Source organism: Molothrus ater, chromosome 8 (assembly GCF_012460135.2).
Source record: "Molothrus ater isolate BHLD 08-10-18 breed brown headed cowbird chromosome 8, BPBGC_Mater_1.1, whole genome shotgun sequence".
NCBI lineage: Eukaryota > Metazoa > Chordata > Aves > Passeriformes > Icteridae > Molothrus > Molothrus ater.
Genome location: NC_050485.2, coordinates 12,943,223 through 12,970,865, shown reverse-complemented (window position 1 = coordinate 12,970,865; position 27,643 = coordinate 12,943,223). Strand labels below are relative to the sequence as shown.

At 42.7% G+C, this 27,643-nt stretch overlaps 2 protein-coding genes across 4 annotated transcripts in view; one reads left to right on the top strand and one right to left on the bottom strand.

Moving 5' to 3' along the window:
- Positions 1-7,314: 7,314 nt before the first annotated feature.
- On the top strand, positions 7,315-14,001 carry TMEM254 (transmembrane protein 254). Its single transcript, XM_036386149.2, has 4 exons — positions 7,315-7,461; positions 8,968-9,071; positions 10,258-10,317; positions 12,451-14,001. The coding sequence occupies exons 1-4, from the start codon at positions 7,357-7,359 to the stop codon at positions 12,569-12,571; spliced, it is 390 nt and encodes a 129-aa protein (XP_036242042.1). The 5' UTR covers positions 7,315-7,356; the 3' UTR covers positions 12,572-14,001.
- Positions 14,002-18,267: 4,266 nt separating this feature from the next.
- LOC118688404 (L-threonine dehydratase catabolic TdcB-like) overlaps positions 18,268-27,643 on the bottom strand; it is a 34,492-nt gene continuing 25,116 nt past the window's right edge. For all 3 annotated transcript variants that reach the window (XM_036385932.2, XM_036385931.1, XM_036385929.1), the window contains one exon: positions 18,268-21,139. In XM_036385932.2, coding sequence (XP_036241825.1) covers positions 21,041-21,139 — 99 coding nt within the window. In that variant the 3' untranslated portion in view covers positions 18,268-21,040. The remainder of the gene's footprint in view (positions 21,140-27,643) is intronic.

Below are 27,643 nucleotides of genomic sequence, written 5' to 3'. Positions count from 1 at the left end.
CAGACTGAAGAATCCCATCTTCTTCATGCTAGCTGCTCCATGCCTTCCTCATTCACATTGTCTTTTCCAGAGCTTTTTCTGGTTATACTGTATCCTTCATGACAAAAAAAAAAAGATAGAGTGACTCTCAGAACTTAAGATGTAGAGGAATAATAGGGTTTTAACTATTATAAAGGTAATGTGCAGGGTTTTTCCCAGTGCTTTCCTAACAGCTAACATTTGCTTTGTCTTTTTCACCCTCACTGAGCTTGCATTCTCATGGAATTATCTATCAAACTCCAAAATCTCATTTCTGTGTTGTAATGGTAATCTGCTGTGAAACCTGAAAACAGTTCCTTATGTGTACTGTCACTATGCTGCCTGCTGGTGAGTTTTTGAGTCCTGTGGCAATCTGGAAAGAAATTGTCATCCCTGTCAAGGAGAAGGCAGCCTTAAATTTTAAAGGTAGTAAAACCCTAGATAATACCAAAGCTAAAGTACTTGTAAAAATTGTGCATTTTATGAAATGGTAGCCCAGCAGTACCCAACACTGTTCATTTTTTCTGGGCAATAGGAAAAAAGTCTTAGAAGATGGATGTAGGATAGCTAGGAAAGTGGTGATCAGTGCCCCCAGCCTCATGCAATACAATGTCTCCTGCTCTGGTGGAGGAAAAATCTGTGTTCTGTGGGACAGACCTGCCTCCCACAGCCATACATAACAGTGATCTGCAGTTTGGACAGGCTGAGCCTGAGTCTGTAAAGGGTTAGGATGACCACAGGGAAGGACAAATCAGCAGAGCAGAGTCTGCACCAGTGCAGGAATGGGCTGGAGTAGGATTTCCCTGTTCAATAAGCCTAATGAATAGATTAACAGTATTCTTGACCCCATTGAACACACAGTAGAAAGAAAAGTAGTAGAAAAGCCACACAGCCATGCAGCAGGAAACCTGTGGTCAGTAAAATCCTGCTGCAGGAAACATCAAAAAATCGTGGCTAAAATATCCTCCAGAAATCCAGCCTGGGCCTCCAGAGGTTACTGAGCACAATTCAGTCTGGGAGCCCTCGCTTGCTGCAGCACCACTGAGACAAAGATGATTTCCTTTAAATGTGGTGGTATTTCATGCCCAGTACAGTCAGGCTCACAGGCTACCTTATTTTATGGTAATCCTTTCCCCTGTACTCTGTGCCATGTCCTTCCCTGTCTCCTTTCCTTTGTGACAAAGCGTCTGTCATCGTCCTCACCCATGCTGTTGATGTAACTGCAGACCTATCCTGTGACTGATCAGCTCCAGAAGCACTACTGGACTCTCAGACCTGACAGGATCAGACCTCTGAACTGCAGATGTTTTAGGAAAAGGACTATCTTTTTCTTGTGCTGACAGAATCCAAGCACACCACATGATAGTATAGAAATACAACAGATCTCAACATGGCAGTCTGCTGAACTTGATTATGATAATAGTCACCTAAGGACGAGTGAATTTGGCCTTAAGGCTAGTCTGCTGGGCCTGGAGACAAGTTGTCTGGAGTCTCCTCCTCCCTGTTTAAAGAACTATTGCTCTAACCTCCCTTGTCAATCCTATTCCTCTTCATCTCCCAAATAACATCCCCACCCATGTGGCTGTAATGAAACATGCTTCCCACCTATCTCACCATCTGCTAGTGAGTGACCCCATTTCTTTGCTAGATCTGTGCTGGCTTTTTCCTACTGCATTTAGTTTTTCCATCACAATATTCCTATTTCAGACACATAGGAAAAAATATTCAGGACTATAAAATTGTGTCAATTGATATGACTTATTCATTAAGTGAGAAGCACAAAAAAGATCCATTAGTTGGTCCCAATGGATCCTCAAGAACAGTAAACTAAGTGGAAGCCTTTTATTTTTCTCAACACTGCACCCTGTGTTTACTGCCATACCCCTTGGCAACATAAAGCAGTGTCTTTCCCAGTAGGAAGCACTAATAAAGAGGAGTTCCTTCAGAGAGAAAGAAGAAATAGTGTCAGATTCCAAACACTGTGTATTAAAATACACATGCACTGTCATGAAGTGGTTAAAGGCCAGAACAAGGCATCAAAACAGAGATTTAGTCCTTCATCCAGTTATAACCAGTGTATGTGCTGTAGGAGTGCAGAGTCAGGGCACTGGATCTGTATGAAATGTGTTTTTGAATACTCTAAGCTGCTCAGGGTTTTCCAACATTACCAATATGAATAAGGCTGTCTGTCACAATTTATCCTTGCAAAGTACATTCAGTTTTATTAAATACCCTCCCCAAATGACATAAAATCTTTCTTTGCTCCGATACCTTCAAAAAAATCTTGTAAAATGCTTTTTGTCCATTCATATCCAATTTTTAAAATTCCATCCAATCCATGTAGCATAAATCCAACATTTGTAAACTGAGATTTCAAATGGACTTGTTACTTCTTAATATTTCATTTTAAGCTACCTCACATAATAAAAAAAGACATCAGAGATGTCCACAAAATATTTTCAGTAGGACTCAAGTTACTGACTTCCAGCAGATATGAGTAAAAACAAGTAGAGAACTGTAAACTGCAGAGCTGAGGTCAAAACTGAAGCTCTCTGTGCAACCTGGACTTCAAACTGGTGAGCCTTGGCTGTCTCTTGACAAAGGCTTATTAAGGCAATGTTGGTTGAAGCATATCATGATAGAGATGGCTGTTTCACCTTCCTCTTCCTCTTTAATAAGAGAAAAAAAAAAAAAGACACAGTGATATTGTTAGGATGAGCATATGGAACTCTGACATAAATTCACCTCTAAAATGCACAAACTGAATTTGTAGTAAAATCAATGAGAATTTCGTATATTTATAATCTATAGGTTTTACCTAGTTCTTGATCTTTGCAAAGAATAAAGTATTTAACTGGGACCTTTATAGCTGACAGCCTCCAAGACTTGAATTATGCTCATAATTGTGTTTAAAATATGATAGAAGAGAAGTAGTTTTATCAAACACCCAAGGAATCCAATGACAAAGGAGAAGGATTCAGCAGACTTATGCAAAGGTTAACTCACTCCAACTTGCAAAGGCTATTCACCACAGTATCAAACAGAATTACTATAGCACATTGTTTCCTATTATGCACATCTCATTACACTCAACATTTCCTGTATGGGAATCTGTTGAAAATCTTGTCCATTAACCTAAAAATTTAATGCTTGTCAAATTGCAACACAAAGTATTTTAAGAGAACATAGTTTTCCTTAGCTTCTTTAGTCTTAGAACTAAAAGATTAAGGTGATACAATTCTGAGTCCCTACTAAAAATTAGAAATGACAGGTTAACTAGCTACATTAGGAACCAGACATTGCTTGCAGTGGTTTCATTACAGCACTGTGCCATTTAGCTCTGATTTAATAAAAAAGTCCTGTTGATAATTTTCTTTCCTTAGGTGACTTTCCCTGAATGGATCCCATCTCTTTTATACCAGCTTCAAATCCAGTTTAAAATAGGCTCCAGTTTATTTCCAAGTAACTTCCTAAGAAAAGCCCAATCCCTAAATCCTTATAAAGAAAGTTGCTGTTCAAACAAGTCACCTCACTGACTCTAGCATGATGACTCATGCCATAAAATTTGTTCTGAATTTGAACTAATCCTCCCTCGCCCTCCTCCTTTTTTTTTTTTTTTTAAGGAATTTTAAAAGACGAGGAAGAGCTAATGTGTCTCTATCTATTCTCTGGCATCCACGGAGAACACCAAACAAAAGAGGCCGACTACCTGGCAAATACCCTTTGTACTTCCCGATGGAAGTGAGATAGCCAATATCTCTAAGTTAGAGATAGCAAATGTTTCTAAACTGAATAGGCAACAGTTTCCAAAGTAGAAATCTCAGAAGTTATGGTAGAATAGTTTTGTTTTCTGTAAACTCAGCAAAGGGAATTTGTTCTGCATTTTTTTCAATAATTCACATAACAGTGTTTGGGATTTGTTGTTTCCAGTTTAGATTATACCTGTCAATAAATGCAATTCAGTGACAAATAACATTTCCAATGCTGAAGCCACAAAGATAACTAATCTGTCAAAAAAATGAGGGCAGAATTGCAAACCTTTGCAAAATATGATAGAGCAAGCTTTTCAGCTACTCTGGGAAATTACTCCCTCAAAATTAGTCATCAGGTATATCTAACAGCACCTAAGAAACATGAAAGATTAATCACTGAAAGCTGTGGACTCTCTGTTTTATGACACCTTCAAGGTAAGACAAAATGCCCCTTGAAACGTGTCCTGTAAGTGCAAGTCACTGACCTCTATTCAGAGAAACAGGGTAATATTTAATGGCATGTGCTGGCCAGACTAGATGATGCTACAGGTCTTCTGGCTTTACATTATTACAACTGGATATATATTCAGCTTCTTAAATACTCTAAAGACTCTTCTCTTTGTCAAGAGAAATAGCCTGTTTTAGAGTCAGGTCAAAGACACTGTCCTGTATCAGAAATGGAATGTCTGCATGTCCAGCCCCCAAGAAAGGCCCGAGTAGGGAGCTGTCTTCATGAACTAGTTCACATTCAGGTCCAAGGCTGCTGAGATGCCAGGGCTGGTAGAGCTGCCCATGACAGTCAACAGGGCTGGCAGCGAGTGGGGGCTGCTGCCCCACGTGAAGCTGGAAGAATATCACTTCATAAAAAGATATATCAATTATTTTTGGCAACAGAGAAACAAACATAAGCCCGCTCCCTGTCCTCTGCCCACGGTGCGGGCGGTCTCACTGGAGTGTGGCAGTACGGGTGACAGCACATCGTGTCTGACCCCACCTGGCCCCCCAGGCCAGTCTAACGAGGCATATGCAGCAGCAGCGGCTGGTACTGACAGCCCGTGCCTTTGCTGTGCATCCACCGCCCTCTGCAGCCACCACCATCCCTGCCCTGAGCGCAGCCCTGCAGTGAGCGCAGCCCTGCCCTGAGCGTAGCCCTGCCCTGAGCGCATCCCTGCCGTGAGCGCAGCCCTGCCCTGAGCGCATCCCTGCACTGTGTGAGCGCAGCCCTGCAGTGAGCGCATCCCTGCACTGAGCGCAGCCCTGCCCTGAGCGCATCCCTGCAGTGAGCGCAGCCCTGCCCTGAGCGCAGCCCTGCCCTGAGCGCAGCCCTGCCCTGAGCGCAGCCCTGCACTGTGTGAGCGCATCCCTGCACTGAGCGCATCCCTGCACTGAGCGCATCCCTGCACTGAGCGCAGCACTGCAGTGAGCGCAGCCCTGCCCTGAGCGCAGCCGTGCCCTGAGCGCAGCCCTGCACTGTGTGAGCGCAGCCCTGCAGTGAGCGCAGCCCTGCCCTGAGCGCAGCCCTGCAGTGAGCGCAGCCCTGCCCTGAGCGCAGCCCTGCAGCCCCGGCTGTCTTTCGGCTGCGTGCCCAACCACGGGCCGTGCTGGGACCGCGGGAATGGTCCTGGGCCGGGCACGGTGGGCTCTCCTGGTGCGAGCCATTCTCAGGCTCTCCTGCCACACAGCTCGGCCCGGATCAGGAGCTCAGCTCCACCTTTGGAGAAGCAATTGTGTAAATGTTCTAAAGAGGAAGAAATTAACAAACGGGCTACTGAAAAACAAACCAAAGCAAAGCATACCGAACAAATCCGGGAGAAAAAAAAACACAAAAAACTTTAATTTCAGAAATTTCTCCCAGATACTAAGATGTAAGTGGGGCCACACACTCTTCTCTCCTGCATCAGCAAAGCAACACAGGGAAATTTATGAATCAGGTTTAAGTTCACATAGTCAACCTCACTGGGTTTTGTAGAGGGGATTCCCAGCAACAGTTTTAGCACAGCAGGATTTTTTACCAAACTCTCTTGTAATCTCCAAAGAACATCCCAGAAAAAAGGAGGAAAAAAAAGGGGGGGGGGGGGAAGCACAGGTATGTCATTAACACATAATTAACGGAGCAGTGTGTTTAGCTTTCATGCAAGGAGAAACAAGAGCACAGCCAACATTTTACAGCATCTCTACACTGTCAGTCATGCCAAGCAAACGAGTAGTAAAGCTCAAAGGAAAGCACAAACTCGCCCAACCCAGCCCCCAACGTTTCTACCCCTAAGTGCCTTTCCCAAGGGCACATTCCCAAAAGGGCACAGGTTAGAAAATACTGGACTTAATACGCTTTGAATCGCCAGTTTTCAAAAGGGAAGGCACTCTGTAGTGTTCTAGGTAACGACTGAAGTGCCCAGTGGTGGGAAGGCCAATAGCTGTTTATTTTCGCCCAGGAGCGAGGGCCGGTGCAGTCTGCGCTCCGGGGAGAGCTGCGGCAGGGACAGCGCGGTGTGCGCTCCGGGCCACCGGGGACAGCCGGGAGCCGCCTCCGCCCCGCGGCCACGAGAGGGCGCTCTGGTCCCTGCGGCGCGGGCCGGGCCAGGGCTGCCCGGGAGCCGGGGGCGCATCGCGGGCCGCACCTGCTGCGATTGTCCCGTTTCCTGCATTTCCTCACCCCTGGGCAAACCCTGCAGGAAAGCAGCAACGAGTCAAGCTGAAAAGCTCACTCCAGCTTCTGTGCTGTTCCATGCTGCGTTGGTACAGAATCGCAGAATCGATTAGGTTGGAAAAGACCTCATCTGTGAGCAAACACCACCTCGTCAACTAAAGCATGGCGCTGAGTGCCACATTCAGTCTTTTCTTAAACACCTCCAGGGACGCTGACACCACCACCACCCTGGGCAGCCCGTTTCGGTGTCTAATCACCCCAAACTGCCCTAGTGTGGTTCTAGACTATGTCCTCTTGTCCTGCCACTGGCTGCCTGGGACAAAGGACCAATTCCCACCTGGCACACCCTCCTTTCCGGCAGTTGTACAAAGGCATAAGGTTTCCCCAGGCTAAACAACCCCAGCTCCCTAAGCTGCTCCTTGTAGTGCTTGTGTTCTAGACCCCTCAGCAGCCTTGCTGCCCTTCTCTGGACTCATTCCAGCAGCTCAAAATCCTTCCCAAACTCAGTGGCCCGGAGCTGGACACAGCACTCGAGGTGTGGGCTCACTGGCGCCAAGTACAGGGGGATGATCCCTTGCCTGGTCCTGCTGGCCACACTACTGCTGATCCAGGCCAGGGTGGCATTGGCCTTCCCGGACCAGCGGGCACCCGGCTGGCTCGTGCTCAGCCAGTGCCGAGCAGCACCCCCGCTCCTTCTCCGCTGGGCCACTTCCCAGCCACTCTGCCCCCAGCCTGGGCCTGTAGAGGCCAAGGGCAGGAGGCGACACACAGTCACGGACATCGGTGCCGGGCCGCTCCCCGCCCGGGCCCGAGGGCAGTGCCCGCCCTGCGCTGGGCGAGGCCGCTGCCCCCGCCCGCCGGGCCCGCCCCGGCCCCGCCTCCCTCAGCCCGGCCTTAGCGGCGCCGGCGCGGCCTCCGCTCACAGCGCGGCCCGGCGGCATGGCGGCGGCGGCGGCGGAGCGCGGCCGCGATGGCAGCTGCCACTTCCAGCGCTCCCGGCTCATCTGGATGGTCGCCATCATCTTCGGCATGGTCGTCCTCGGCGTAAGGAGCGGCGCGGGGAGGGAGGGAGATGGGTCAGAAACCGCGGGGTGCGTGGAACAGGTTCCCTGCACCGTCCCCGTGTCCGCGGAAACGCCGCTCCCTAAAATAAACGGGATGAAAAAGGAAACTGGAGGTGCTGCTTGGGCCAGGCGGGAGGAGGCTGGACAGAGCCATGGAGGAAGGCCAGAGGAAGGGAGAAACCATCTGGTCTGCTCAGGGAAGCGAGGCCGTGGCGCTGGGGGCGCGTCCCGGGCCCGGTCAGAGCATCCCGGGCGCGGCAGCAGCGAGGGCTTGAGGGGCAGGTGCCCGGGAAAGGGGCTGCAGCATTGCCAGAACTGGGAGCTGAGGCACCGAGCATCAGCACAGCCCGCTCCGGGACAGCTGGGGGACATGTCAGTCCCTAAGGTGCATTTACAGGGGAGGGCTTTGGGCACAGGCTGTACCAACTGGTGGTGTTGGAAAACACAAGAGTTCAGTCACCACGTTGTGTCAATTTCCAAAAACGGACTTCAGCTAAGTTAGTTTGGATTACTGGAGCAGGGATATTAATGGCTTTTTGATGTATCTGGCAAGTTTATGAAAGTCGTCCCTTGACTTTCACATGTTGCGATTTTCTTTCTGTTTGCACAGATTTTCTAAACTTGGGAACCACCACTGTAAAAATTATAGTCAAGGCACGTCAGGCCACTCACAAAACAATTTTTGGGCTGTTTCAAGAAACAGAATGAGCTTTAAATCTTTGGCATAGCTAAATTTACATATAGTGAGAAACTGCAGTGTTGATATAGCAGGAGCAAGGTAAGGCAGTGTGAACTTTGGCCTGGCACTTACCTTAGGTCCCCAGTGGCCTCTGATGTGCAAAGCTCATCCCTCACTGCCTGCTCCTCTTCCTGGCTTGTGGAAATCAGTGTGCACAGTGCTAAACACTGTGGACAGCTCTGTGACATGAGAGAGAAACCAGGAAGGAAATTCTGCATCTCTGGTCTTGGGATTCCTGCTCAGCTTTCTTCTGTGCCCTGTTAAAAATAAACAAAAATCTGACATTTTCTTTTTTAGGGAATGAAAGAAGAAAGATTGATCCCCTAGTTTTAGATAGTTATTCCTCCTAAACAGTGTATTCATGGCTTGGCCTCCTCAGGTCACTTGCCTCGGATTAACTTCTTCAGGACAAAGACAATGTAGGTTTTGCATCTTCCATGTCTAATAGGTAATGAGCTTACAACTTAAATACCACTTAATGTGCAGATGCACTCTTGGTCCCCAGACAGCAACCTTAAACTTATCCCCTTGGCATCTGGTATGTCAAGGAATAGAAATTTCCTAGTTGGAATCTTTCAAAGGCTACTGGAAGAATATGGTCCTTGGACAAGGTTAATGGAGTGAAAGAACTTAAGTACTATGAATAAATGAGCTCTGAACTCATGGGGCTCAAAAATAAAGCTATTTTGAAGGTTAAATTGATAGTACTTCTACCTTGAAGTAAGATAACTTTATTTTTTTTTCCAGTGGGTAACACTTTGGCCTTCAACTATACCTTATAGTTACTTGGGATTATTTGGTACCTTCCTTAATTATTTAGTGGAACACCACCACAAATGGGTATGCTACGGGTAAGTTATATTTGACTGTGTAATTATTTTGCCTCTCTCTGACTCCTGTACTTAGTCTGTATTAACAAGCTTTCCTGTAACCCAGTTGTTAATTAGATTTAAAGAGCTCTTCTTTCAAGCTCATTACAATTAAGGGTGTGGGGTAATAAGTATGTAGAGGACTAGACAGGCTAAGACCAGTTTGATAGTTTAAAAATTCAACTTCGAATTTGGCATCACTGATGGTTTAACAAGAAAGGGAAAAATCTTAAGATACTACTTTTGATGACAATTATTAGTCCAAAGTTATACTTGTACCATCTACTGCAAGTCTTTTTCTTCTTCAGTTGTTACTCAGCAGTCCAATTCTTTGTTTAGGAATCTTTTTTATACAGCTTCAGTTAAAGAACCTTTTCTACCCTGGTCCTCACGTCTCCTGATCTACATGAGAAATAACCTGCTGAACAAACTGCATAGTGCTGTTTTGCTGGGTTACAAAACTTAGTTTTTGCTACTGTAATTAACAAAAGAGCCAGAAAATATTTGCTTGAGCTCACTGGCTTCCTGTAAAGACACAAGTCAGTAGGGCTTTCTTGTTTATTTTATGTATCATGTAGAACCTTCATCTTTTCTCAGAGCATCTTTTGCTTTAGCAAGGTATTTAATTGATCCTAACTGAATATATTATATATTTTTTTCCTACAAAAGCATCTATATAAAAATTTGTAGGCCAAGTGTGGCTTATCAAGTCACATTATATATCTTCTGAATCTATACACACAGTTGTTTTCATAGAACTAAAGCTGTTAAAACTTAAGTAGTTCCTTAGGACCACTAAAAATACTTATGTAAGTAAAAGGATAGATTTTGCATGCTTAACTAAGATTAACTTGTACTGCTTTCACTAAGTATTTGCTTTTTGGCTTAATCTGATGGCTGAAAATTTCAGAAGCCTAGTGGATGCTTCAAATGGCAGGTCAAGGCTTATTGCACAGAACAGTTGCTCTGATTTTCTCAGTGGGCTTCAGTTCCTTTTAAGTGTACACTTGTGGGGTTTTTTCAAGATGAAAAACACCCCTTCCTTTCTAGGTTAAAATAGGTTGTTGCTTCAGTGCTTCCAGATTTATATTCTCTGCATAATGCATCTTTGATACAACAGTCTTCTCCCTAATTTTCAGCAACATAAACCATGTTTTCTTTCCACCAGGTTCTGGATATCCTGGTTGATTCACATAGTGGAAGCCCTCTACGGTATTAAGTTATGCCAGTAAGTTGTTCCCTCCTCTCACTCCAACACAGGTTCTCTGCAAAGGATTTCTGAATCAAGTAATATAAGCTACAGACTGGTGGTGGTGGCTCTCAGCAGCAGTGAATTCAGAGGATGCTGGTAAAACACTTGCTGCAGTGATAATTTGCTGTCCTCCACAGTTGGTTGCTGCCACTTCTCCCAGTGGTTACTGTTGTGCAGGGCAGCAAAACCAAGGGCTGGCAACTTGCAGAAGTGGCAGCAGCAAGGTTTGCCAGAGCTTGTCTGTCAGCCTCTGAACTCCCTGTTCACTGGGTGACACTGCTGCTCAGGAGGCAGAGGGAACAATAGATAGTGTAGAAATAGTCTGATAACTTCAGGTGTTAGAATTTTATCAGATGTTACCCCATCAGGATTGCAATACTGCTAATTACACACTTGAACAATCACACTTGTATTGTGGGAACACAGCTGGGCACTTTCATTTGGGGACTCTTTCAGATCTACTTGCATCTGCAGGTCCCTGGGATAAAATCCTGGAACTAGTCAGACCATACAAGCAAGGCCATCTGAGTCTTAGGTTAGGATAACCACGTACCTGGAAAGGAGTGCTGTCCAAACACATCCTCCTTCTGTTCACTTGTGGTTGCAGTAGTTCAGAAGAATGTAGATCCTCATTGGGTTCTCATGCTCTGCAGAGTCAGGCCAGTCTGTTTGCCATGATGGGTTCCCACTTCATCTGGGTCATTCACTGCTGTCTGTCCCAGGCTTCTCAGGTGACAACTCTTGGAAGCAACAGGATTTTGTTTCATGGAACGCTGCATAAGTTGTTTGAGTTTTTTTGGTTTTTTGTTTTTTTTTTAAGATAGTAGAATATGGATGAATAATTTCTGCCTTCAGAAGGAGAGTTAATAATAATTAATTGTTTTTCAGACTCTCATTTTAAGTCTGGGTGTGCAAATAAATGTGTATCTGGGCCTAAGGCAATTCTTTTAATTATGAGGAAACTTGATTACCAGTGAACATACGAAATGAGTGTATTGTAATTAATTTTACTAATGAAGTTTCACAGACTAGTGTTAAAACCCACTTAAAAAAAAAGCAGAGATGGGCTGCCCATCATCATCTCATTAGGAGTGCTGCTTTAGATTATCTAACAATTGTACTTCTGTGAGCACCAAACACCATTTATTTTTACTTATGTAGAAGTTATGTCTTCTTGGCAACATCACAAAGGAGGCACAAAGAACACTGTGAGGACTCAGATACAAATTTGTTAATCAGCAGTAGTACTGTCATTGGCTCTTGGCCTGTATTGCTGCACATGGTCTATTCATAAAGCTTCTCTTGTAGCAACAGGTAAATTTCCTAAGCCCTTGTTCTCCAGGTCTTGCACTAATTTGAAAACACTGCAGCTGGGATTATAAACAAAAAACCCACAGCTATGGAATTGTTTACAGGAAATGTGAAACCCCTTGGGTTTGCTGTTGTGTTTATACTTGTTCCTTTCAGTAGGAGTACTTCTTGAGAACAGTGGAGGAGAAAATGACATTTTCTGTAACATACGGAAAAAGTCACGTATGTTATATTGAAACTAACTAACATAGAAAGGTCTCTTCTTCATAAATTAAGTGAAGTGCCTTCAGCCCTATTACCTGTCTTTGTCTAGCCACAAGCTCAGGTACCAGTGTTTCTCCATCCCCCATCACACAGTCATTGTCAGGTCTCTGCCCTGCCAGCATAGTCTCCTTTGACTAACAGTCAGCAAGAAATTATATTCAGACTTGTGTATTAAGATCAGTATTAAGCTACTCCATCTTCTTGCTTCTTTGCACACCAACTTCTGGGATAAGTTATTTCAAATAGGACAGATGGAGATTGCAATTTATATATTGTTGAGGAAATTGTATGCATAGAATGTCTGAAAGAACTTTTGTTCAATAGATAGCTTAAAATCCTATAAAACCACAAGAACTGGTATGTTTAGTTAGCACAAAAAATGTCTCAGTAGATGGAAACTAATGTGCTGAACTGAAATGCTCTAGTCCAGTCTGAATCTCAAGGATGGGTAGAGATAGCTAACCTTGCTTTATAAGTACCAGTACAGCCTGCAGGAGCATAAGTTTTTTGACACATTTTGTGTTTTTGTTACAGAGCTAAAGGAATCACTGACCCAGCTGTTCAGTTTCAGTGGTTTGTTCAGACCCTTTTATTTGGATATGCTTCCTTCGGTCTCCTGGTGTCTTACAAGCCTGCAGACAAGAAGCAGTACTAGAAGACAATGCAAGAGGTCACCTCTCACATACCTAATCTCATTTTTCTGAAAAGACCCCACATACATGTCTAGGTGCTGTAATTAGCTAAATTACATTCCTGCTGCATGATGCAGTGCCCTTCTGCCCAAGCCACTCTCCTCTTACTAAGCAACACAATTAAAATTCACAGGGCCCTGTGGATAGTTCACTAGAAAATCAACTTTTCAGTCTTAGCACTGCTAAATTTTAATCCTATTTGTTATGCAAGAAGCCAAAAGTTGCTCCTCTGCAGATTTTGACATGTGTACTCTGTCACTGACAGCTGGTAGCAGTGGCTGATAAATCACCTTTTCTTGAGGAGAATTGTCCTTCTGCAACAGGGAGGGTTATTGACAGCCACAAGGCAGCTTGCACCTGTTTTGTAATAGGATTTAAATTTACCTATATTTTCTCTATGGGACTGACACTGTTGTTAAAGCCTGCTCTTTGCACTTTGTTTTGTCTGCTAACTTTGTTCCACAGAGGACAGACCACTGTACTGCTGCAGGCACATTGAAAAGACCAGATCTCAGCTCAGGCTGAGGGACAGTGAGCTTGGATACATGAAGCACTTTAACTTGGTTTAATACAAGTGCCTTAAAATTCATGCAGCATGACCTCATCTTTGTAATGAAGATTTTAAGTTATGAGTTATTATCATATAAAGTAGCTTTGAGGGCAGCTTTTTTGAGAAGTGATTTATTACCCAAATTAAAAAAAAAAATCGATCAAAAATCTATCTGAAAAGTTGATATTTGGCAATGAAATTATAGGCAGTGAATAAACATATACCACTGGTTCCCAGATGCTGGTCTTCTAAACCTAAGGTTGAGTGACCATCTAAGCACATCTCAAGAGTATTTCCTGTATGTGTAGTGAGTCTTCCATCAGATTGTCTTTTACTTTTGAATCTTTGAACAAGAATTTAGCCTGTGTAGTTTCAGCACTTTTAAAAGGAATAACTATTTAAAATACTAACTCTGGTGTGGGGAGAAGTTTTACCATGCCATTTGCCATGATACTGTTCTGGAAGAGGGAGTAAAAAAAGGTTGTTCTTTACCCTCCAAGAGCTCCACAAGGTGCTAACAAGTAACTTTGTGCAGTACCTACAGGCTGTAGCACTTCGATGTGGGAAGCCTTATTCAAGCACAGATACATAAAGTTTTTGCTTTCAGTGGGTACTAAAAGCATAGAGAACAGAAGGGTTTGAAATGGTGGTTTGTTTGTCTTTTGGGTGTTGTTGTTGTTGTTGTCTAATGGCAAACTGTTTAACTTAAATATTTTATAGAGAAGTAGAAACTCATTTAGTGACTAGAAATCCAACAGGAATGTCAAGAACCTGAGCTACGTTTTACTGTGTAACCTTTTGTCTTAGTCTGTGACCTTGGAATAAAGATGTTAAAAAAGTGAAGTTGTTTTTAATACATCCTAGAAATAAAATGCCATACAAAATACATAGACACCTTCTTGACACCCATATCAGTGTTTCACACTTAGAACATGCAGGATCAGCTTTCCAGAGTGATTCCCATCACTGATACTACACTGCCTTCCCCTCCCAGGCCAGGCTGCACTCCAGGCACTGCTCAGGCTCAGTCCCAGCCCTTTCCACTGGGCTCTGAGTGGCTACAGGCAAATCACAGCTCTGAGAAGTTAACCACATCCTGTCAGACTCCCTCTAATTAGACAGGCAATGCCAAAGCTTCCTCAGTGCAGCCCAAGGACGCTACAGTAGAAAAAAATATGTACTGCCTTAGATAAAAAATTGGCTAAGTTTTTTTGAAGCCTCTCTGGGATTTTTGTTTAGCATGACAATTTTCAGCAGCTTTCTCCATGGAGGTTGCTGGGCATTGCTTACAAAGGCTTCTAGAAATGCAACTCCCAGGTATTCATCCACCTTCAGACACTTTCTCTCCCCAGCCTTTGCTTCGGAGCAGTTCAGTTTTAACATTTCTTTTAAAAAAACACAAAACACCCCCAAACATAAAAACCCAAACAAGAAACCAACCAGTGTTTGCTGTCAGCCTCTGTCAGAGCTGTAAACAGCACAGATGCTTGTTTGCTGAAGTTTTGGAGGCTTCACAATGCGATCCCAACTGCAAACCTGAGGAGCCTGGGGTAGGTAATGCTGACTGGCCTTAAGGAAAGGAACAAACCCACAGCATGACAAGACTGAAAATAATATTGAGATATCATTTCTGACTAAGTGTTTATAGTGCCCTGAACAGCACAGTGACATAAATATACCCTTAATATGTTACAAAATTATTTTTAAAAGCCAGTAGGAGCATGGATACAGGTCAGCACCTCACTCTGCTCACAAAGACACATTCTTGGCTTTGTCAGGTTCTCTGGAAATGCTGCAGGTTATACCAGGCATAAGCATTTCTCCAGTCTAGTCCTAGTAATAAAGGATTACTCTTAATCACTTAGAGCAACTCTCCACTGCAATCAAAACGTCCTTTCCACAACAGAAGGGCAGAGCAACACAAGTGCAGCCTGTGTTCCCAAGGGCTGGGCTAGGTGTCAAACCACCTCCATCGGCACCCAACCCACCCTGCTTGCAAATTAACTAATTCACTGTAACAAAGTATTTCAAAATATTGCTTCCCATTGAAAGGAAACCCCAATGAAACATACAGAAGAGCTTTTACTTTTGGAAAAGACCACTAAATAAGAAGGTAAATCACCAGGAAAGCTAAGATGACATTAATAAAGGTTTTTCAGGATGGATATTTCTGCCAATTTGGCTGGTCACAACACTGAAAAATAAATACTGTTTAGACATCCATTTCAAATTGGAAAGAAGAAAAAAACCAACCCTTGCTATGAAAGCTAAGTGCAAGACTGTGTATGCGTTATTTTAACAATGTAAAGTAGATGCCAAGAAAATTTAAAAAGCAACCGTGCCTGTTTTTTCTAGACATATTAAAAACCACCCCCATTCATTTATTCAGCCTACAGTGGTGATCAAAAGGAATAATTTCATACAAGTCAGAACCACCTCAGTTAAAACAGCACTTTTATGCTGTGATTGCTTGGTAGCTTCGTTGCAGAAGAAAACAAATAAAGCACCCAGATCCATTTTCACCCTTAAATCATAATATATGGAAATGAGTGTAATATACTCAAAGTCAGGTTATCCAGATCAGCACGTTTGGCAAATCACTGCTCAAATCAAGCTCTGTTGAGGAGATCTGGCTGTGTAGATCAGGACATGCAGCATCAGCTCAGAAACACTGCAGAGCCTGGACAGAAGCAGTGAGAGGTCTCCCACCCATTTTCAAGAACTACTTCTAAAGCTTTCAGGGCTGTAGCTCATTTTTGTGAGGGAATGATGAAAAACTTTTCTCAGAATCTCAATATGTTGTCTTGCTTTGCCTCTTTTTCATGCAGACCTAGATTTTTGTAAACACAACAGGAGCTGACTGAGCCAGACTTTGGAAATACCCAAGTGCTGGTTAATTAGGGACATTTAATTTGTGCTGGGGCTGGGTCCCCTGCAGAGCAGCAGAGCCTGCTGAAGCTGGGGGAATGGCCTCCTTGGTCACTGCCACGGTGAATTGGACCACTATAGGCAAGTCCCACAGTCTGATGTTTGTGGGCATTCTGGTACAGTCTCTTTATGCAAGAGCTACATCAACAGCTCAAGAAATTACCACAGCTTGTTGAAAGCAAAAGAAACAAAATCCCTCAGTACTCCCTTTCCTCCTGCTTTTTAGAAATGCAGTAATAATATGGCACAATCCATGTACTGTGCTAGACCTTACACAGTCCCTGCAACTCCAAACATACCTACAGCACATGCATGAGGGGAAGGAGGAGGGGAGAGGAGGAAAGAGGTGTAAGGAACATTATTTTATCATTTATCAGCATTCTTTGAGACCATTTTCACAAAGGAAAACCACACAGGTGCCCCTTGTGGGAATACACAGGGTGACCAGTTGACTAAGTTTAGCAATTACACAATTTAAAATGTCCTTCTAAAGACACTCTAGGCCTCTTATCAAAAGGAAAACCATGTCCTTCTCCAAAATTTCAAATGTGTGAAGGATAGGGATTTTCACAGTTGCCATCTGCCCTTGCAAACCCCCCTGCCCCCCAGGCAAGTAAACCAGAAGTAGATCAGAGTGCCTGCATTTAGAGGAGCTTTCAGACATCAGCAGCAGAGGACAAGCCCCCTGTATCCTTTGTGTGGGTGCACTCAGATGTGACTCATCTGGCTGTGTCCTTAAGGACTCCTGCTTTCTTTTGACTGACAGGCTGTATGGGCTTAGCTGTATGGGATGTTGATCATTACTGACATACTTCACAACATTCATATTTGATTAGAGTATTTTCCAAATACTGCCACCAGTTTTTGCTGCAGCTTTAAAAAAATAAATAAGTGCTTTTGAACAATGGGAAATTCATCAGCTCAGGAGCACACAATGTACTGAAGGATTCCTCCTCCTCTGAGATGCAGCAAAAGTTTGGAAGCACATGAATGCAAAGATTTGTAACAGAAAAAACTCTAAAAACTTCAACACTCTATACATGGCAGAATGCTTGCAGTTAAACAAACTGCAGAGAAAGTGACAGGAGAACAAAATCCATCCAATAGATGACTGTCAGGAATTACAGCCCAGAGTGTTGCAGTTTACTTTTCCATTCAACAAACCACGTGCCTATGTTTGGGTCTAGCAAAAGTTAAACAATAACATGTCAAATTCACTTACTGTGTTGTAGGATGGGGAGTTTGTCAATCTCCCAAAAGCTGCAGGCCAGAAGGCAAGGTGCTGCCTATGAGGACATGCCACCTGCATGGGAAGATAAACTGCTCCTGATGCAAAAACATGTACTGGCAGGGATTTAGATGTTAATCCCCAGCTAACAGGACCTGGTTGAAAAAATTAGGGAATTAGTGTGGGAAGAGATTTTGTTTCAATTTAAGATGTACCTTGTTTGCAATAGTCCTGGGAAGAAGTTGTGCTGTGCCCCTGACAAGCAGTGTGTGCCTAGGACAGCTCCCAAAGTGGCTCAGCTCCAGTGGACCTACCTGGGTCAAGGCATCTTGTGCCTCTGGAGACAGGACTGTGCATTTTAGCCAGTGGCCCCCTGGAAGGACAGAAGGACAGGTTCCCCAAAGCTGGTGATGACTGCAGTGAGAATCCCAGAGAGCTGATTCAGCTGGTCCCATGGACCCACCTGAGCAGAGCCCAGGACACTCTGCACCCACACCCTGCCCATTGCCCAGGAGCACAGCCAGGCCCAGGAACTGCACCTCCATCTGTGCCACTGAGCAGGACTGAGCAGGGCCCATGCTGGACTGAGGAGGGTCCATGCTGGAGTGAGCAGGGCCCATGCTGGAGTGAGCAGGGCCTGTGCTGGACTGAGGAGGGTCCATGCTGGAGTGAGCAGGGCCCATGCTGGAGTGAGCAGGGCCCATGCTGGACTGAGGACAGCCCATGCTGACTCCCACCAGGCTAGGGAGCAGCCAGGAGCCTTCCCTGCCACCACACAGGGCCAGAGCAGCCATCCTGCCCAGCTGCTCTCTCCTCCCTGCCAGCTCAGAGGTCCCCCCTCACATGGATGATGTGGGTTTTGAGCCAATGTCTATGACAGATAAAAGAAAAATATTAACTCTGATTTTATAAAGTGAGGCTATCACACGAGAAAATGACAAATCTTTCATTGCTGAGGTGGCGTAGCAGAATTTTAATTGTTTTTCAAATAAATACAATTCTTAGATTTATATTTTGCTCATTTAAGCATTAGTGAAATTTTAAATAATCATTAAAGTTATTTTTCAAGGTACATAAGAACACTCTATATAAAAATACTTCTTTAAATAAAACATTCAAAACCACATTATTAAATCTTTGAAATGCCATAGATCTTATTATATTTCATAATTCAAAAAGGAAAAGGTTAGCAGCACAGGTATTTAATTATTCTTTCCAAGCATACATTCATTTCAATGTCTCATTTTGAGGTTTTTTTCCCCCCCTTGGAAGATCTTAATTTTGTCTTTTAAGCCAATGAGACTTCAATGAAGGCAATATAGAATGTAAATCACCTCTGATATTATTATATTCACATATGAAGTGTTTATTACTGAAGAGTGATTTACACTTGAAACTATGTTTATACTTAAAACAGTAAAAAGAAAACCAAACAGCAAATATCATGTTTGACATTTTAAGCACCTTCTGGACATCACCTTCCTTCCCCCCACCCCAAACCTATTTCCAAAATCATGTAGTGATTTCAAGTGCATTGATTTTTGGTTGTGCTATCTGCTACATCTTCTTGCCCCAGGTTTGTGAAGACTTGCTAACTGCAGTTCCCACTGGTTAGGAAAGAAGTTGTTAATGCTCTGAGCTTCTAAAACAACAAAGTCCAGGATAATCCAAAATTTTAAACCAAATACCCAGACAGCAGAACCTGTTGGCCACTACTGAGAACTTGGGTTATAAAGCTCAATTTTCTTCTCATGAGACATCCCTGAGACATCCTCAACATTTCCTGAGATTTTTGCCAAAACACATGAGAGGGTAGTTAGACCCTTACCAATAGTGGGTTTTCATCCCTAAATCTGCTCTTTGATGATGTGGTTCATTTCTCATTCCAATGGAAGCAGCAAGTATGTAATATAGACTCTGTAATCTACTTCCAGACAGAATTTTAAACTCTCTTGACAGTGGAGAAAGAAGCTGTGTCTGAAAAGACACAGCTGTGATTTACAGGACCAAGGCCTATACCCATCATTCTGGATGGCAAGAAGGGAACAAAACTAACCACTGGGTCATCAATAATTTTTAGTTCCATGTGCAAACCAATATGGTCCTTCCAAAACCAGACCAAACCTGTAAACTTCATTTTTTTGTCCACCATTTGTCAGACTCTGTGGTCCTGCTCCTTTGTGAACTACAACAAGAAGGAGAAAAGAGATTATTTCTCAGAAATCTCTACTGCAGAGAGAGTCACAATGCTGCCCTTCTCATCCCTTCTTGCCTGTATAAGCTACAGGGAGAGATGGATCATGGAACCACAGAATGGTTTGGGTTGGAAGGGACCTCAAAGACCATTTAGTTCCAACCTCCCTGTCATGGAGTTCTGTTCACCAGACTGCTCAAAGCCCCAGCCAACATGGCCTTGAATCATTCCAGGGATGGGGCATCCATAACTTTTCTGGGCAACCTATGCCAGAGCCTCACCACCCTCACAGTAAAGCATTTCTTCTTAATTCCTAATATAAATCTGGCCTCTTTAAAGCCTTTGCCCCTTGTCCCATGCAGCTTTCCTGGGGGCCCTCTTCAGATACTGAAGGACCTGTAAGGTCTTCCAGAGCTGAAGTTAAATTCTGCCCAAATGAAAAGGCACAACTGTGTTGTGTGCACATTCAGAAGAGGGCCTGAACTCCTCTTACATTTCTTGCCATCCCACTCTGTTATATTATTAGTTGGTCTCTGCCTGTAGTGATAAAAATGGTATTTAGGTCAATGTGTTCTTTGTTAATTGCATTAGCCATGTGCCTAAGACTTAGGCTTCCTCTTCTCCCAGCACTGCCTTTGGCTATTAACATGTGGTCTTTAAATATATGTCACTACTGACAGTGTACTCAATCTGTTGGGTGAGATGGATAGAGCCTGTTTTAGACAGACTAAGATAATCAGTGGAATGCTATTTACAAAATTCACATTGGTAGCGAGACCCCTTTTTATACTGATTCTCCAAAAGCAGAGGGAAGAAATATATTTGTGTTCTGTTTATGAACTCTAATCATACTCTATACTTTTTGCAATTTCTGCAAAATATTTTGGAATTTTATTTTGCAAACAGGATCATTTTCCCTTGGGAAAAAAATTAATATTATATTGGCTTTTATCTTCCAAGGGTTTTTCTGTCTGTGTTTAAATTACCTTCTATTAGCAGAATCTTTCCTCACGTGGTAGCAAAGATCAGAACATATTCATGTTCAATCCCACCCACCTCCTGAAGCAGATTTAGCAAACAGAAAACTGCTTCTGGCTTGGAAACAGAAAATTTCTGTACTTGTAACATGGCTAAGTCCAGCAGAAGGAGCTGCATTACTTCAACAATGGGCATCAAAATCAGAAGACCTTTGAGAAGTCTATATTCAGATGTAAAGAGAAATGCCTTGTCCCTGTGTATGGAATATTATTGGGTTCTACAAACTAGCTAAAATCCAGGCAGCCAGCTGATAATGAATTGAGGAATTCCAACACCAGCAGAGACTAAGAGCTTCCCTTAGCTAAACTAAAGATCCAAGTTGAACCTTTTTTTCCCCAAGACATTTACTACATTTTGAGCAGGAAATAAATATCCTGATGCTATTTGCTAACTGTTCAGCTTTGAAAGATAATATTTGTTGTGAAAGCCTCAAGGCAGGGGCTCTGCAGAGTCCTTGGCAGAGGCCCTGGTGCCCCCACCCCGCGCTGCGCCCGTCACCGCTCAGTCCAGGCAGCTGTGGGGTAGCGTTCCAGGAGTGCATTCCTCAGCTGGGCTGTGTGCATCTTGTCTCTGGTCTCCACAGTGCAGATCACCTGGAAAAAGAATTAGGACCATTCCTGATGGCATGGCAGCAATCTCAGACAAAGCCGTTTCCAACTTAAACCTAAAGTACACTCAAAAAACCAATCAGTTCAAAATAAAAACTCTGGCCCTCACATCCGCTCTCTATGCAGGTAAGAGAACTGACATTGCAGACAGCTGGGGCTCTTCCAGCCCATCTGCATGACCATAAAACCTTCCAAAACCCTACTTTATTGCCTTCAAATTTTAAAGAAGACAGGCTGATCCTCTACTGGCTCTTGGGCAAGGTACCTCTCTGCTCTTGGCCTCCCTGAAGACATCTGTTAGCAGCTTCTCTTGTCCTTTCCCTGTGCGTGGCATTGCTGCCACCTCACCCACCTCTGACTCTTACCTCATCACATTTCTGTATTTCTGGCAAGTGTTTGTTCCATCCTTCAAGCTTTTTGTATTCTCCTTCTCTTGTCTGTCATGGAGTTATCCCCCAGTTCTTTATCATCCCTGCAGTATTTTGGCTGGTTTCACTTCTCACACACCTTCTTGCTTCATGCTGTTTTTTGTTTGCTTATTGCATCACTTCTAGTTTTATTTTATGGTTGTTCTTCTGCTAAATAAAACAACTTGGGCAAAATCAATCTTGAGAGGTTTTTTAATTCTTCACTTGCCTCCAAAGGTACTAGTGAAATCCTGTCATGTAGACATTAGAGATAATAACTTGAATGGCATTTTTTCATCTCTCTTTTTTGCCTACTCACATCTCTGGCCCATCTCTTGGAAGCCTGGGCACTAGCAAAGATGAGGCACCAAAGTAAAGGCACAGAAGGAAAATTATATTTCACAATTTGAGACTCCTAACTTCCATTACTGATAGTGCTGCTGGAATAATCACTGGTGTTGAAAGTGCTACATGGGGAAAAGACCTCACAGAAACGTGGAAATCTAGCAAGGAAAGGACCCAAGATGAGTCACGGTGCAGCTGCAGAGAGTTCATTGCAGCAGCAAATCTACAGAGAGCAGAGAAACAAGGAGCCATGATAACCTGGTGGTGGGCTGCTCCAGACATCCCCTATCAAAATGCTTCTATCAGAGCTGCATCTCTTTTAGAAAACAACAAGTCAAAAATACTCTAATTTGCTTACAAGGACATTTCTAAACAAGAACTTAAAATTCATGTTTTCTGGAACTGTCTTAAAATAACAATAAGCCTTTAGTAAAACTGTTGAATGAAAATATAAAACACTAACACTCCAAGTTAACCTAAATAGCCATAGGTCACTTAATTAGAAAACTGGCTACAGCTTCTCAAATATCCATCCTGAAATAAGCCACAATTCTGATCTGGTCTTGTAATTCTTCACCTCTTGTACTACACATAGTTCTATTTGTTTGGTTCTTTGGAATGCAAATTACATGCTAATTTATTTTTTCTTCAAAAAAGCGGGATTTAATCTCAAGAGAAGGACAGTCATAGAGGACAAGAAATAATGAGGAAAGGGAAGAGAACACAATGATTGGGAAAAGTATCTGAGAGTGCCAATGTACCCAACACCCATTATCCATTCCCTGGTTCATGTAAAATCCCCAAAGCTTTGCAATCATATCTTCAATGGGACACACACATCTCACATGGAGTCTGTAATTAAAAAAGCAAGATTCTTCCTCTCCCAGAGTAATCATGCCTGTTTTGTCCTGAGCAAACCAATTGCTGCTCCTGGAACCAGTCTGCATGTGAGAGATTCGCCTTGAATGCTTGGTAGCAAGCTGTGGCTCTGCCCTGGGAGCAAGCATGGGGAAGCATTTTGATTTATGGCTAATTATCCTCTCTGCCCTTTCCTTTCTGCTCATGATGGAAACCAGGCAGACCTCAGTAGACTGGAGCCAGAGAGCTTGTGAGCAGGTTGGATAAACACTGTCATTTTGTTCTAAGCATGCACCACAAGCAGCAGCTGATAAGGGAGATACTGTGCTGCAGGGTATCACAAAAGAACTAATAGCAACAGCAGTGATAAAAAACAACCCCAGAAATTCACCTGATTTTTCACAGTTGTCAAAGAAAGGAATAGAGAACATTTGGTCCCAGCAGGAGTGAAGAGAGAATCACACAACACCTTGGGGCAGCTCCAGATCTCAGCAGCAAGGAAGGCAGGAATTTACTTTCTTTCTTAGATTAACCCAATTTACACTGCAGTTATACTTTCACAAACTTTCTCTCTTGCTTGCTTTGCCTGGGACACATAATTTACACAAGTGTCCAACAGAGCAACCCTCACATTCACAGGGAGTCGATGAGGTTATATTTTATATGAGATGCAGAAGCACCCCAATACCTATAGGAGGTTGCATATCTATCAATGACCTAAGAGTAAGTGCCCCAAAATGGTCTTATTTAACAAAAATGACAAAACCTATTGCCTGATCTTTCTTGTACACCAGATAAGGTAACTTTTGACAACTAGAAGAAAATTTACCTTAAACTTATTTCATACTGATAAGCCCTCAGAACTATACATGGGATTTTTGAACCTGCAGAGCTCTTGTTGGCAGCAGGGCCAGCTGTGCACAGCACACCTTTCTTTTCTGTGTATCAAAAGCCCCACAAAACCATCAATAACAGAGTGCATTTTATGAATGTCTCTCCTACATATAATATCTTTGCTGGATTAATTAATTAATTAAATAATTGTCTGGTCCAGTAAGACAATCAAAAAAACCAGACAGATAGACCTTTTACTGCATTTAAGTTCCATTCCCTGTGACAGGTAATGTAAAGATAAATTTCAGCCAAAGGGTTTATTCAGCCTGTAAGTTTTTTTTCACAGCAGGCCTACAAGTTAAAATTAGAGACAGAAGAGATTTCACTGAATATTGATGGCTTGTGGGGTTTATTTAAAGACTGGAAATTATTGAGGAAGCAGGACAAAAGCTAAAAAAAATTAAAGGAAAAAAATATGACAAGTTATTGCTGTAGAGCACCAAAATCCAGATGCATAAATCCAAATACTCTTTGGAATTACACTGACTTCAAAGAGAGAAAATTTAGTAACTTCGCAAAAGGAAGAAATTTGCAAAGTTCTGTGCTGAATAGGGTGGACACCTCTACTCCCTTTTAACTGCAAGATCTCATAGTGGAGGCATTTAACCTTTTAGGTCATATTTTCCTAGATTTTAAAAATAAATTTTTTGAATGAAATGAAACTGCCTCTCAGCTCCCTGATGCCTCCCTGATCTGTAGGCTGTGTGTGCAAATAAAAACAGTGGGTGGACATGCTGAGCCAATGTTAGAGAACAGAGGAAATGTGAGTAGTACTGCTGAATCAAGATATTTCAGTCTTTTGTGCTTTTGCAGGCTCCATGTAAAGCTAATCCTAAATAACCAATGCAGTTCTTTATGTCTGTGAATCATCCATTGAACCTTTCTATTCTGCTTCTTTAATTCTAGAAATCATATTCTTCATCTTAAGCTGTCTTTTTGCATAACTTAGTATTCATGATCTAAGTTCTTAGTATTCATGCATCTAAATCTTTTTGCATAACTCATAATTGATGATACATTACATTTAGCAACATTATAGGTTTGTTTGCATGAAAGTCACCAGAGCTAAGAGTGAAAACTTGATTTATATACACTGGTTTCTGTTCTATATTTAGAAAAAGGGATTTCTTTAAAAAAAAAACAACAACTGGGCAATTTTCTGAATTATTTGGTAAACATCCAGTGTAGATTACTTCACATTACAGATTATTTGGTAACAGCAGCTCAGCTGATGGTTTGGGGATCAGCTGCCAGATTGTCCCCGTGGTCAGAGCAATGGAATGCTTGAGAAAGAGTGCAGCAGCTGTCAGCTGGTTGTGCAAGCTGAGCCCTTATCTTTTGGCACTTGGGGCACTCAGGTGGGTGAGCACGAGCAGGAACAAGCTGCAGCCATTTCGTAAGGCAGGTAATAACCCACAGGAACACTCAGACCCTCCCAGAGCCAGCCTCTCCTTCTCCAGCTGGGCCAGGCTGCCCCGTGCCACAGTCTGCTGGGGAATGCCTTAAAGAACATCACCAAATTCTTCTGGAGAGCCTCAGAAGAAATGAAGTGTTCAACTTCCCACTCCCAGTGTCTCCACTCTGCAGTTGGGGAATGGAACATGGAAACAGAGCCTTGCCCAGGGTCATGCAGGAAATGCTTTGGGAGTGATAGCATCCTCCTGCACATCTGAGCTGTACAGCTGCCTGCTCCTGAGTATCTGCTTCACAGGGCAATGACAGGAATATGTTGGCAACTGGGGACTCTAATCCAAAATATTCCCTTCCATCCTTTACAGAATGCAAGCTGGCCCAAATGAATTTATTCTGCCCAAATTGACCAGAGCAGACTAAAATAATTCATTGAGTTCTGGCCTGAGGTGAATGAACTGTATGAGAAAAACAGGCACTATGCCACACAAAGCCAGGAATTTCAGCACCACTGGGAGAATGTGTAATGCAACTGAAAAGAAAAGGAAATATTTGATTTATGATTTAGCATTTTCATGCACAGACAAGAGGGAGAAGTAATGTGGTGGATGTTCTTTTTACAGCAGTCTCTTCCAAGTTCTTCAAAACCACAGCACGGTGAAGCTCCCAAGAGGTCTGAAGTGAACAGACCAGACAGCCCATAACGCCAGAGAGGAGTGAGCTCAGAGGGAGCACTGCCACCCACTGAAAAGCTGCTGGGACAATTAAAAACCTTACAGAACCCTCCTGGACCTGCCAGTTTGATTATGCTGGAGTTTCAGTGGTGAGAAGACTTTTCAAGAAAATTGATGAGGTCAAGGAAATTTTTTTTCAACTAGGTTGCCCCAGTCCAAAAATTATACACTTTTTAAGCAGGCAAGATGCTGAACTACTTCATAAGAAAGAATGTCCTTACCTTATTAAGTTGCTTATTGATTTTGTTCATTGACTTCTCTCTGAGCCAATAGTATAATGAAATTAAAGGGACTTAAATGGTTTTAAAGAGGTTTACATATGGAAGCAATTTAAATGATAAATTGTCCATGTAACTGAATCTGAGGAATATTACTGATGGAGAACAGAGAAAGTTCACAGAAGCAAGTTGTAGCTTCCTCCCATGAATTGGGTAGTCCTTTAGATAGCTGTATCCACTTAGCTGGTGATATCAGATGATTATTTCATTAGCTCAGATCTTTTTTCTGTCTAGATATTCCCAGTCATCTAACCTCCTTCAACAGGTGTAAAATGTGAAGCTTACCAGACTGATTATTTGTCTGATTTGCTAAGAGTTATCTATTTCAATACAGGGGCTTTGGAAGTAGTTTCCTAACCAGTCAGGTAAGACTGAATTAGGGTGTACTCCTCTGCAGGAAAGAAATCCAGAATGAGTCACAAAGGAAGAGAATCTAAACTGGAGGTATGAACAGGCAGAATCCTAAAGAAACTCTCATAAACACAAGCAGCTGATTCCTCTGCACAAGGCACTTCTTCTCAATACAATTTAACTCTAATATAGAGGTATTCCTTCCTTATTTTTAGTAAAGAAAAAAACCTCTTATTTTTGCCAGTAAATGTTCCAAAAGTTTTTTTTCCAGAAGTGTAGTTTGAACATAAAATTTCATTTTAGAAAGTCCTTACTTTTCCATGAAATCAGACTATCAGCAAGGATCTTCCCACAGAGTGTTCCAAGTGTGCACTAGATGAACAAACACTACCCCAGAAAGGCGTTTCACTAGAATGAGAAAACCCCGACCAAAGCTGCTCTATCATCCTGATAAGTGACTAGAAGCCAAGTTTCTCTCTGTTAGAAATAAAAGTGTACATCTAAAAGGATGATTAAATGCTGTGGCAATGATCTTGACAGGACAGATTTAGTGTTTCAAATCAGCATCTATGCTCTCTGCTCTGTTCTGTCAAACACCTAATCTACATCCACAGTCAAAAGTCCACATTAAAGTCAGAATGAAATGGGTACAGCTGCAAAGCCTTTCTTGTTATTACTGCCAGTGTAGCACAAGGTTGTAATTTTGGTTCATGATCCAGATTTAAATTCATACCTTATTTTATGTGCTGTAATTTATATAACAAATGCTTAAAATGTTTTGATGACACAGGTCTTTGGCTCTTAGAAACAACAAAGAAAAAACCAAAACATCCCTCACAGGTATTAGCTTTACTCTGAAAATAGATATTTTTTTCTTGTACCTGGATAGAGCAAATTCATTTTGATGCTTACATATAAACTCTATATTTTACCCTTTTTGATTGCACATGTTTTAATTTTCAAAGAAAGCTTCACAGTTCTCTAGATATACCCAGACAGAGCTGCCTGCAGAGGTCTGTATGTCTGGGTCACTACTTTGTACTTCACATCTAATTATCCAATAGCCTCTCCCAGACTGATTGAAAGCCATCAGGCAAATCCAATTTCCAATTAAATTATTCAGGGATGCAAATTCCTCCCTTCTACCCAATACTGTCAGATTCTTGAAGTGAAATTACACTGTGTTTAAAGTGCAGAGAATAGTATATGGCA

Coding starts and splice junctions, on each gene's coding strand:
- TMEM254 (XM_036386149.2), top strand. CDS start 7,357: ATGGCGGCGGCGGCGGCGGAGCGCGGCCGCGATGGCAGCTGCCACTTC. Junction 7,462..8,967: donor TCGGCATGGTCGTCCTCGGC/GTAAGGAGCGGC, acceptor TTTTTTTTCCAG/TGGGTAACACTTTGGCCTTC. Junction 9,072..10,257: donor CACAAATGGGTATGCTACGG/GTAAGTTATATT, acceptor TCTTTCCACCAG/GTTCTGGATATCCTGGTTGA.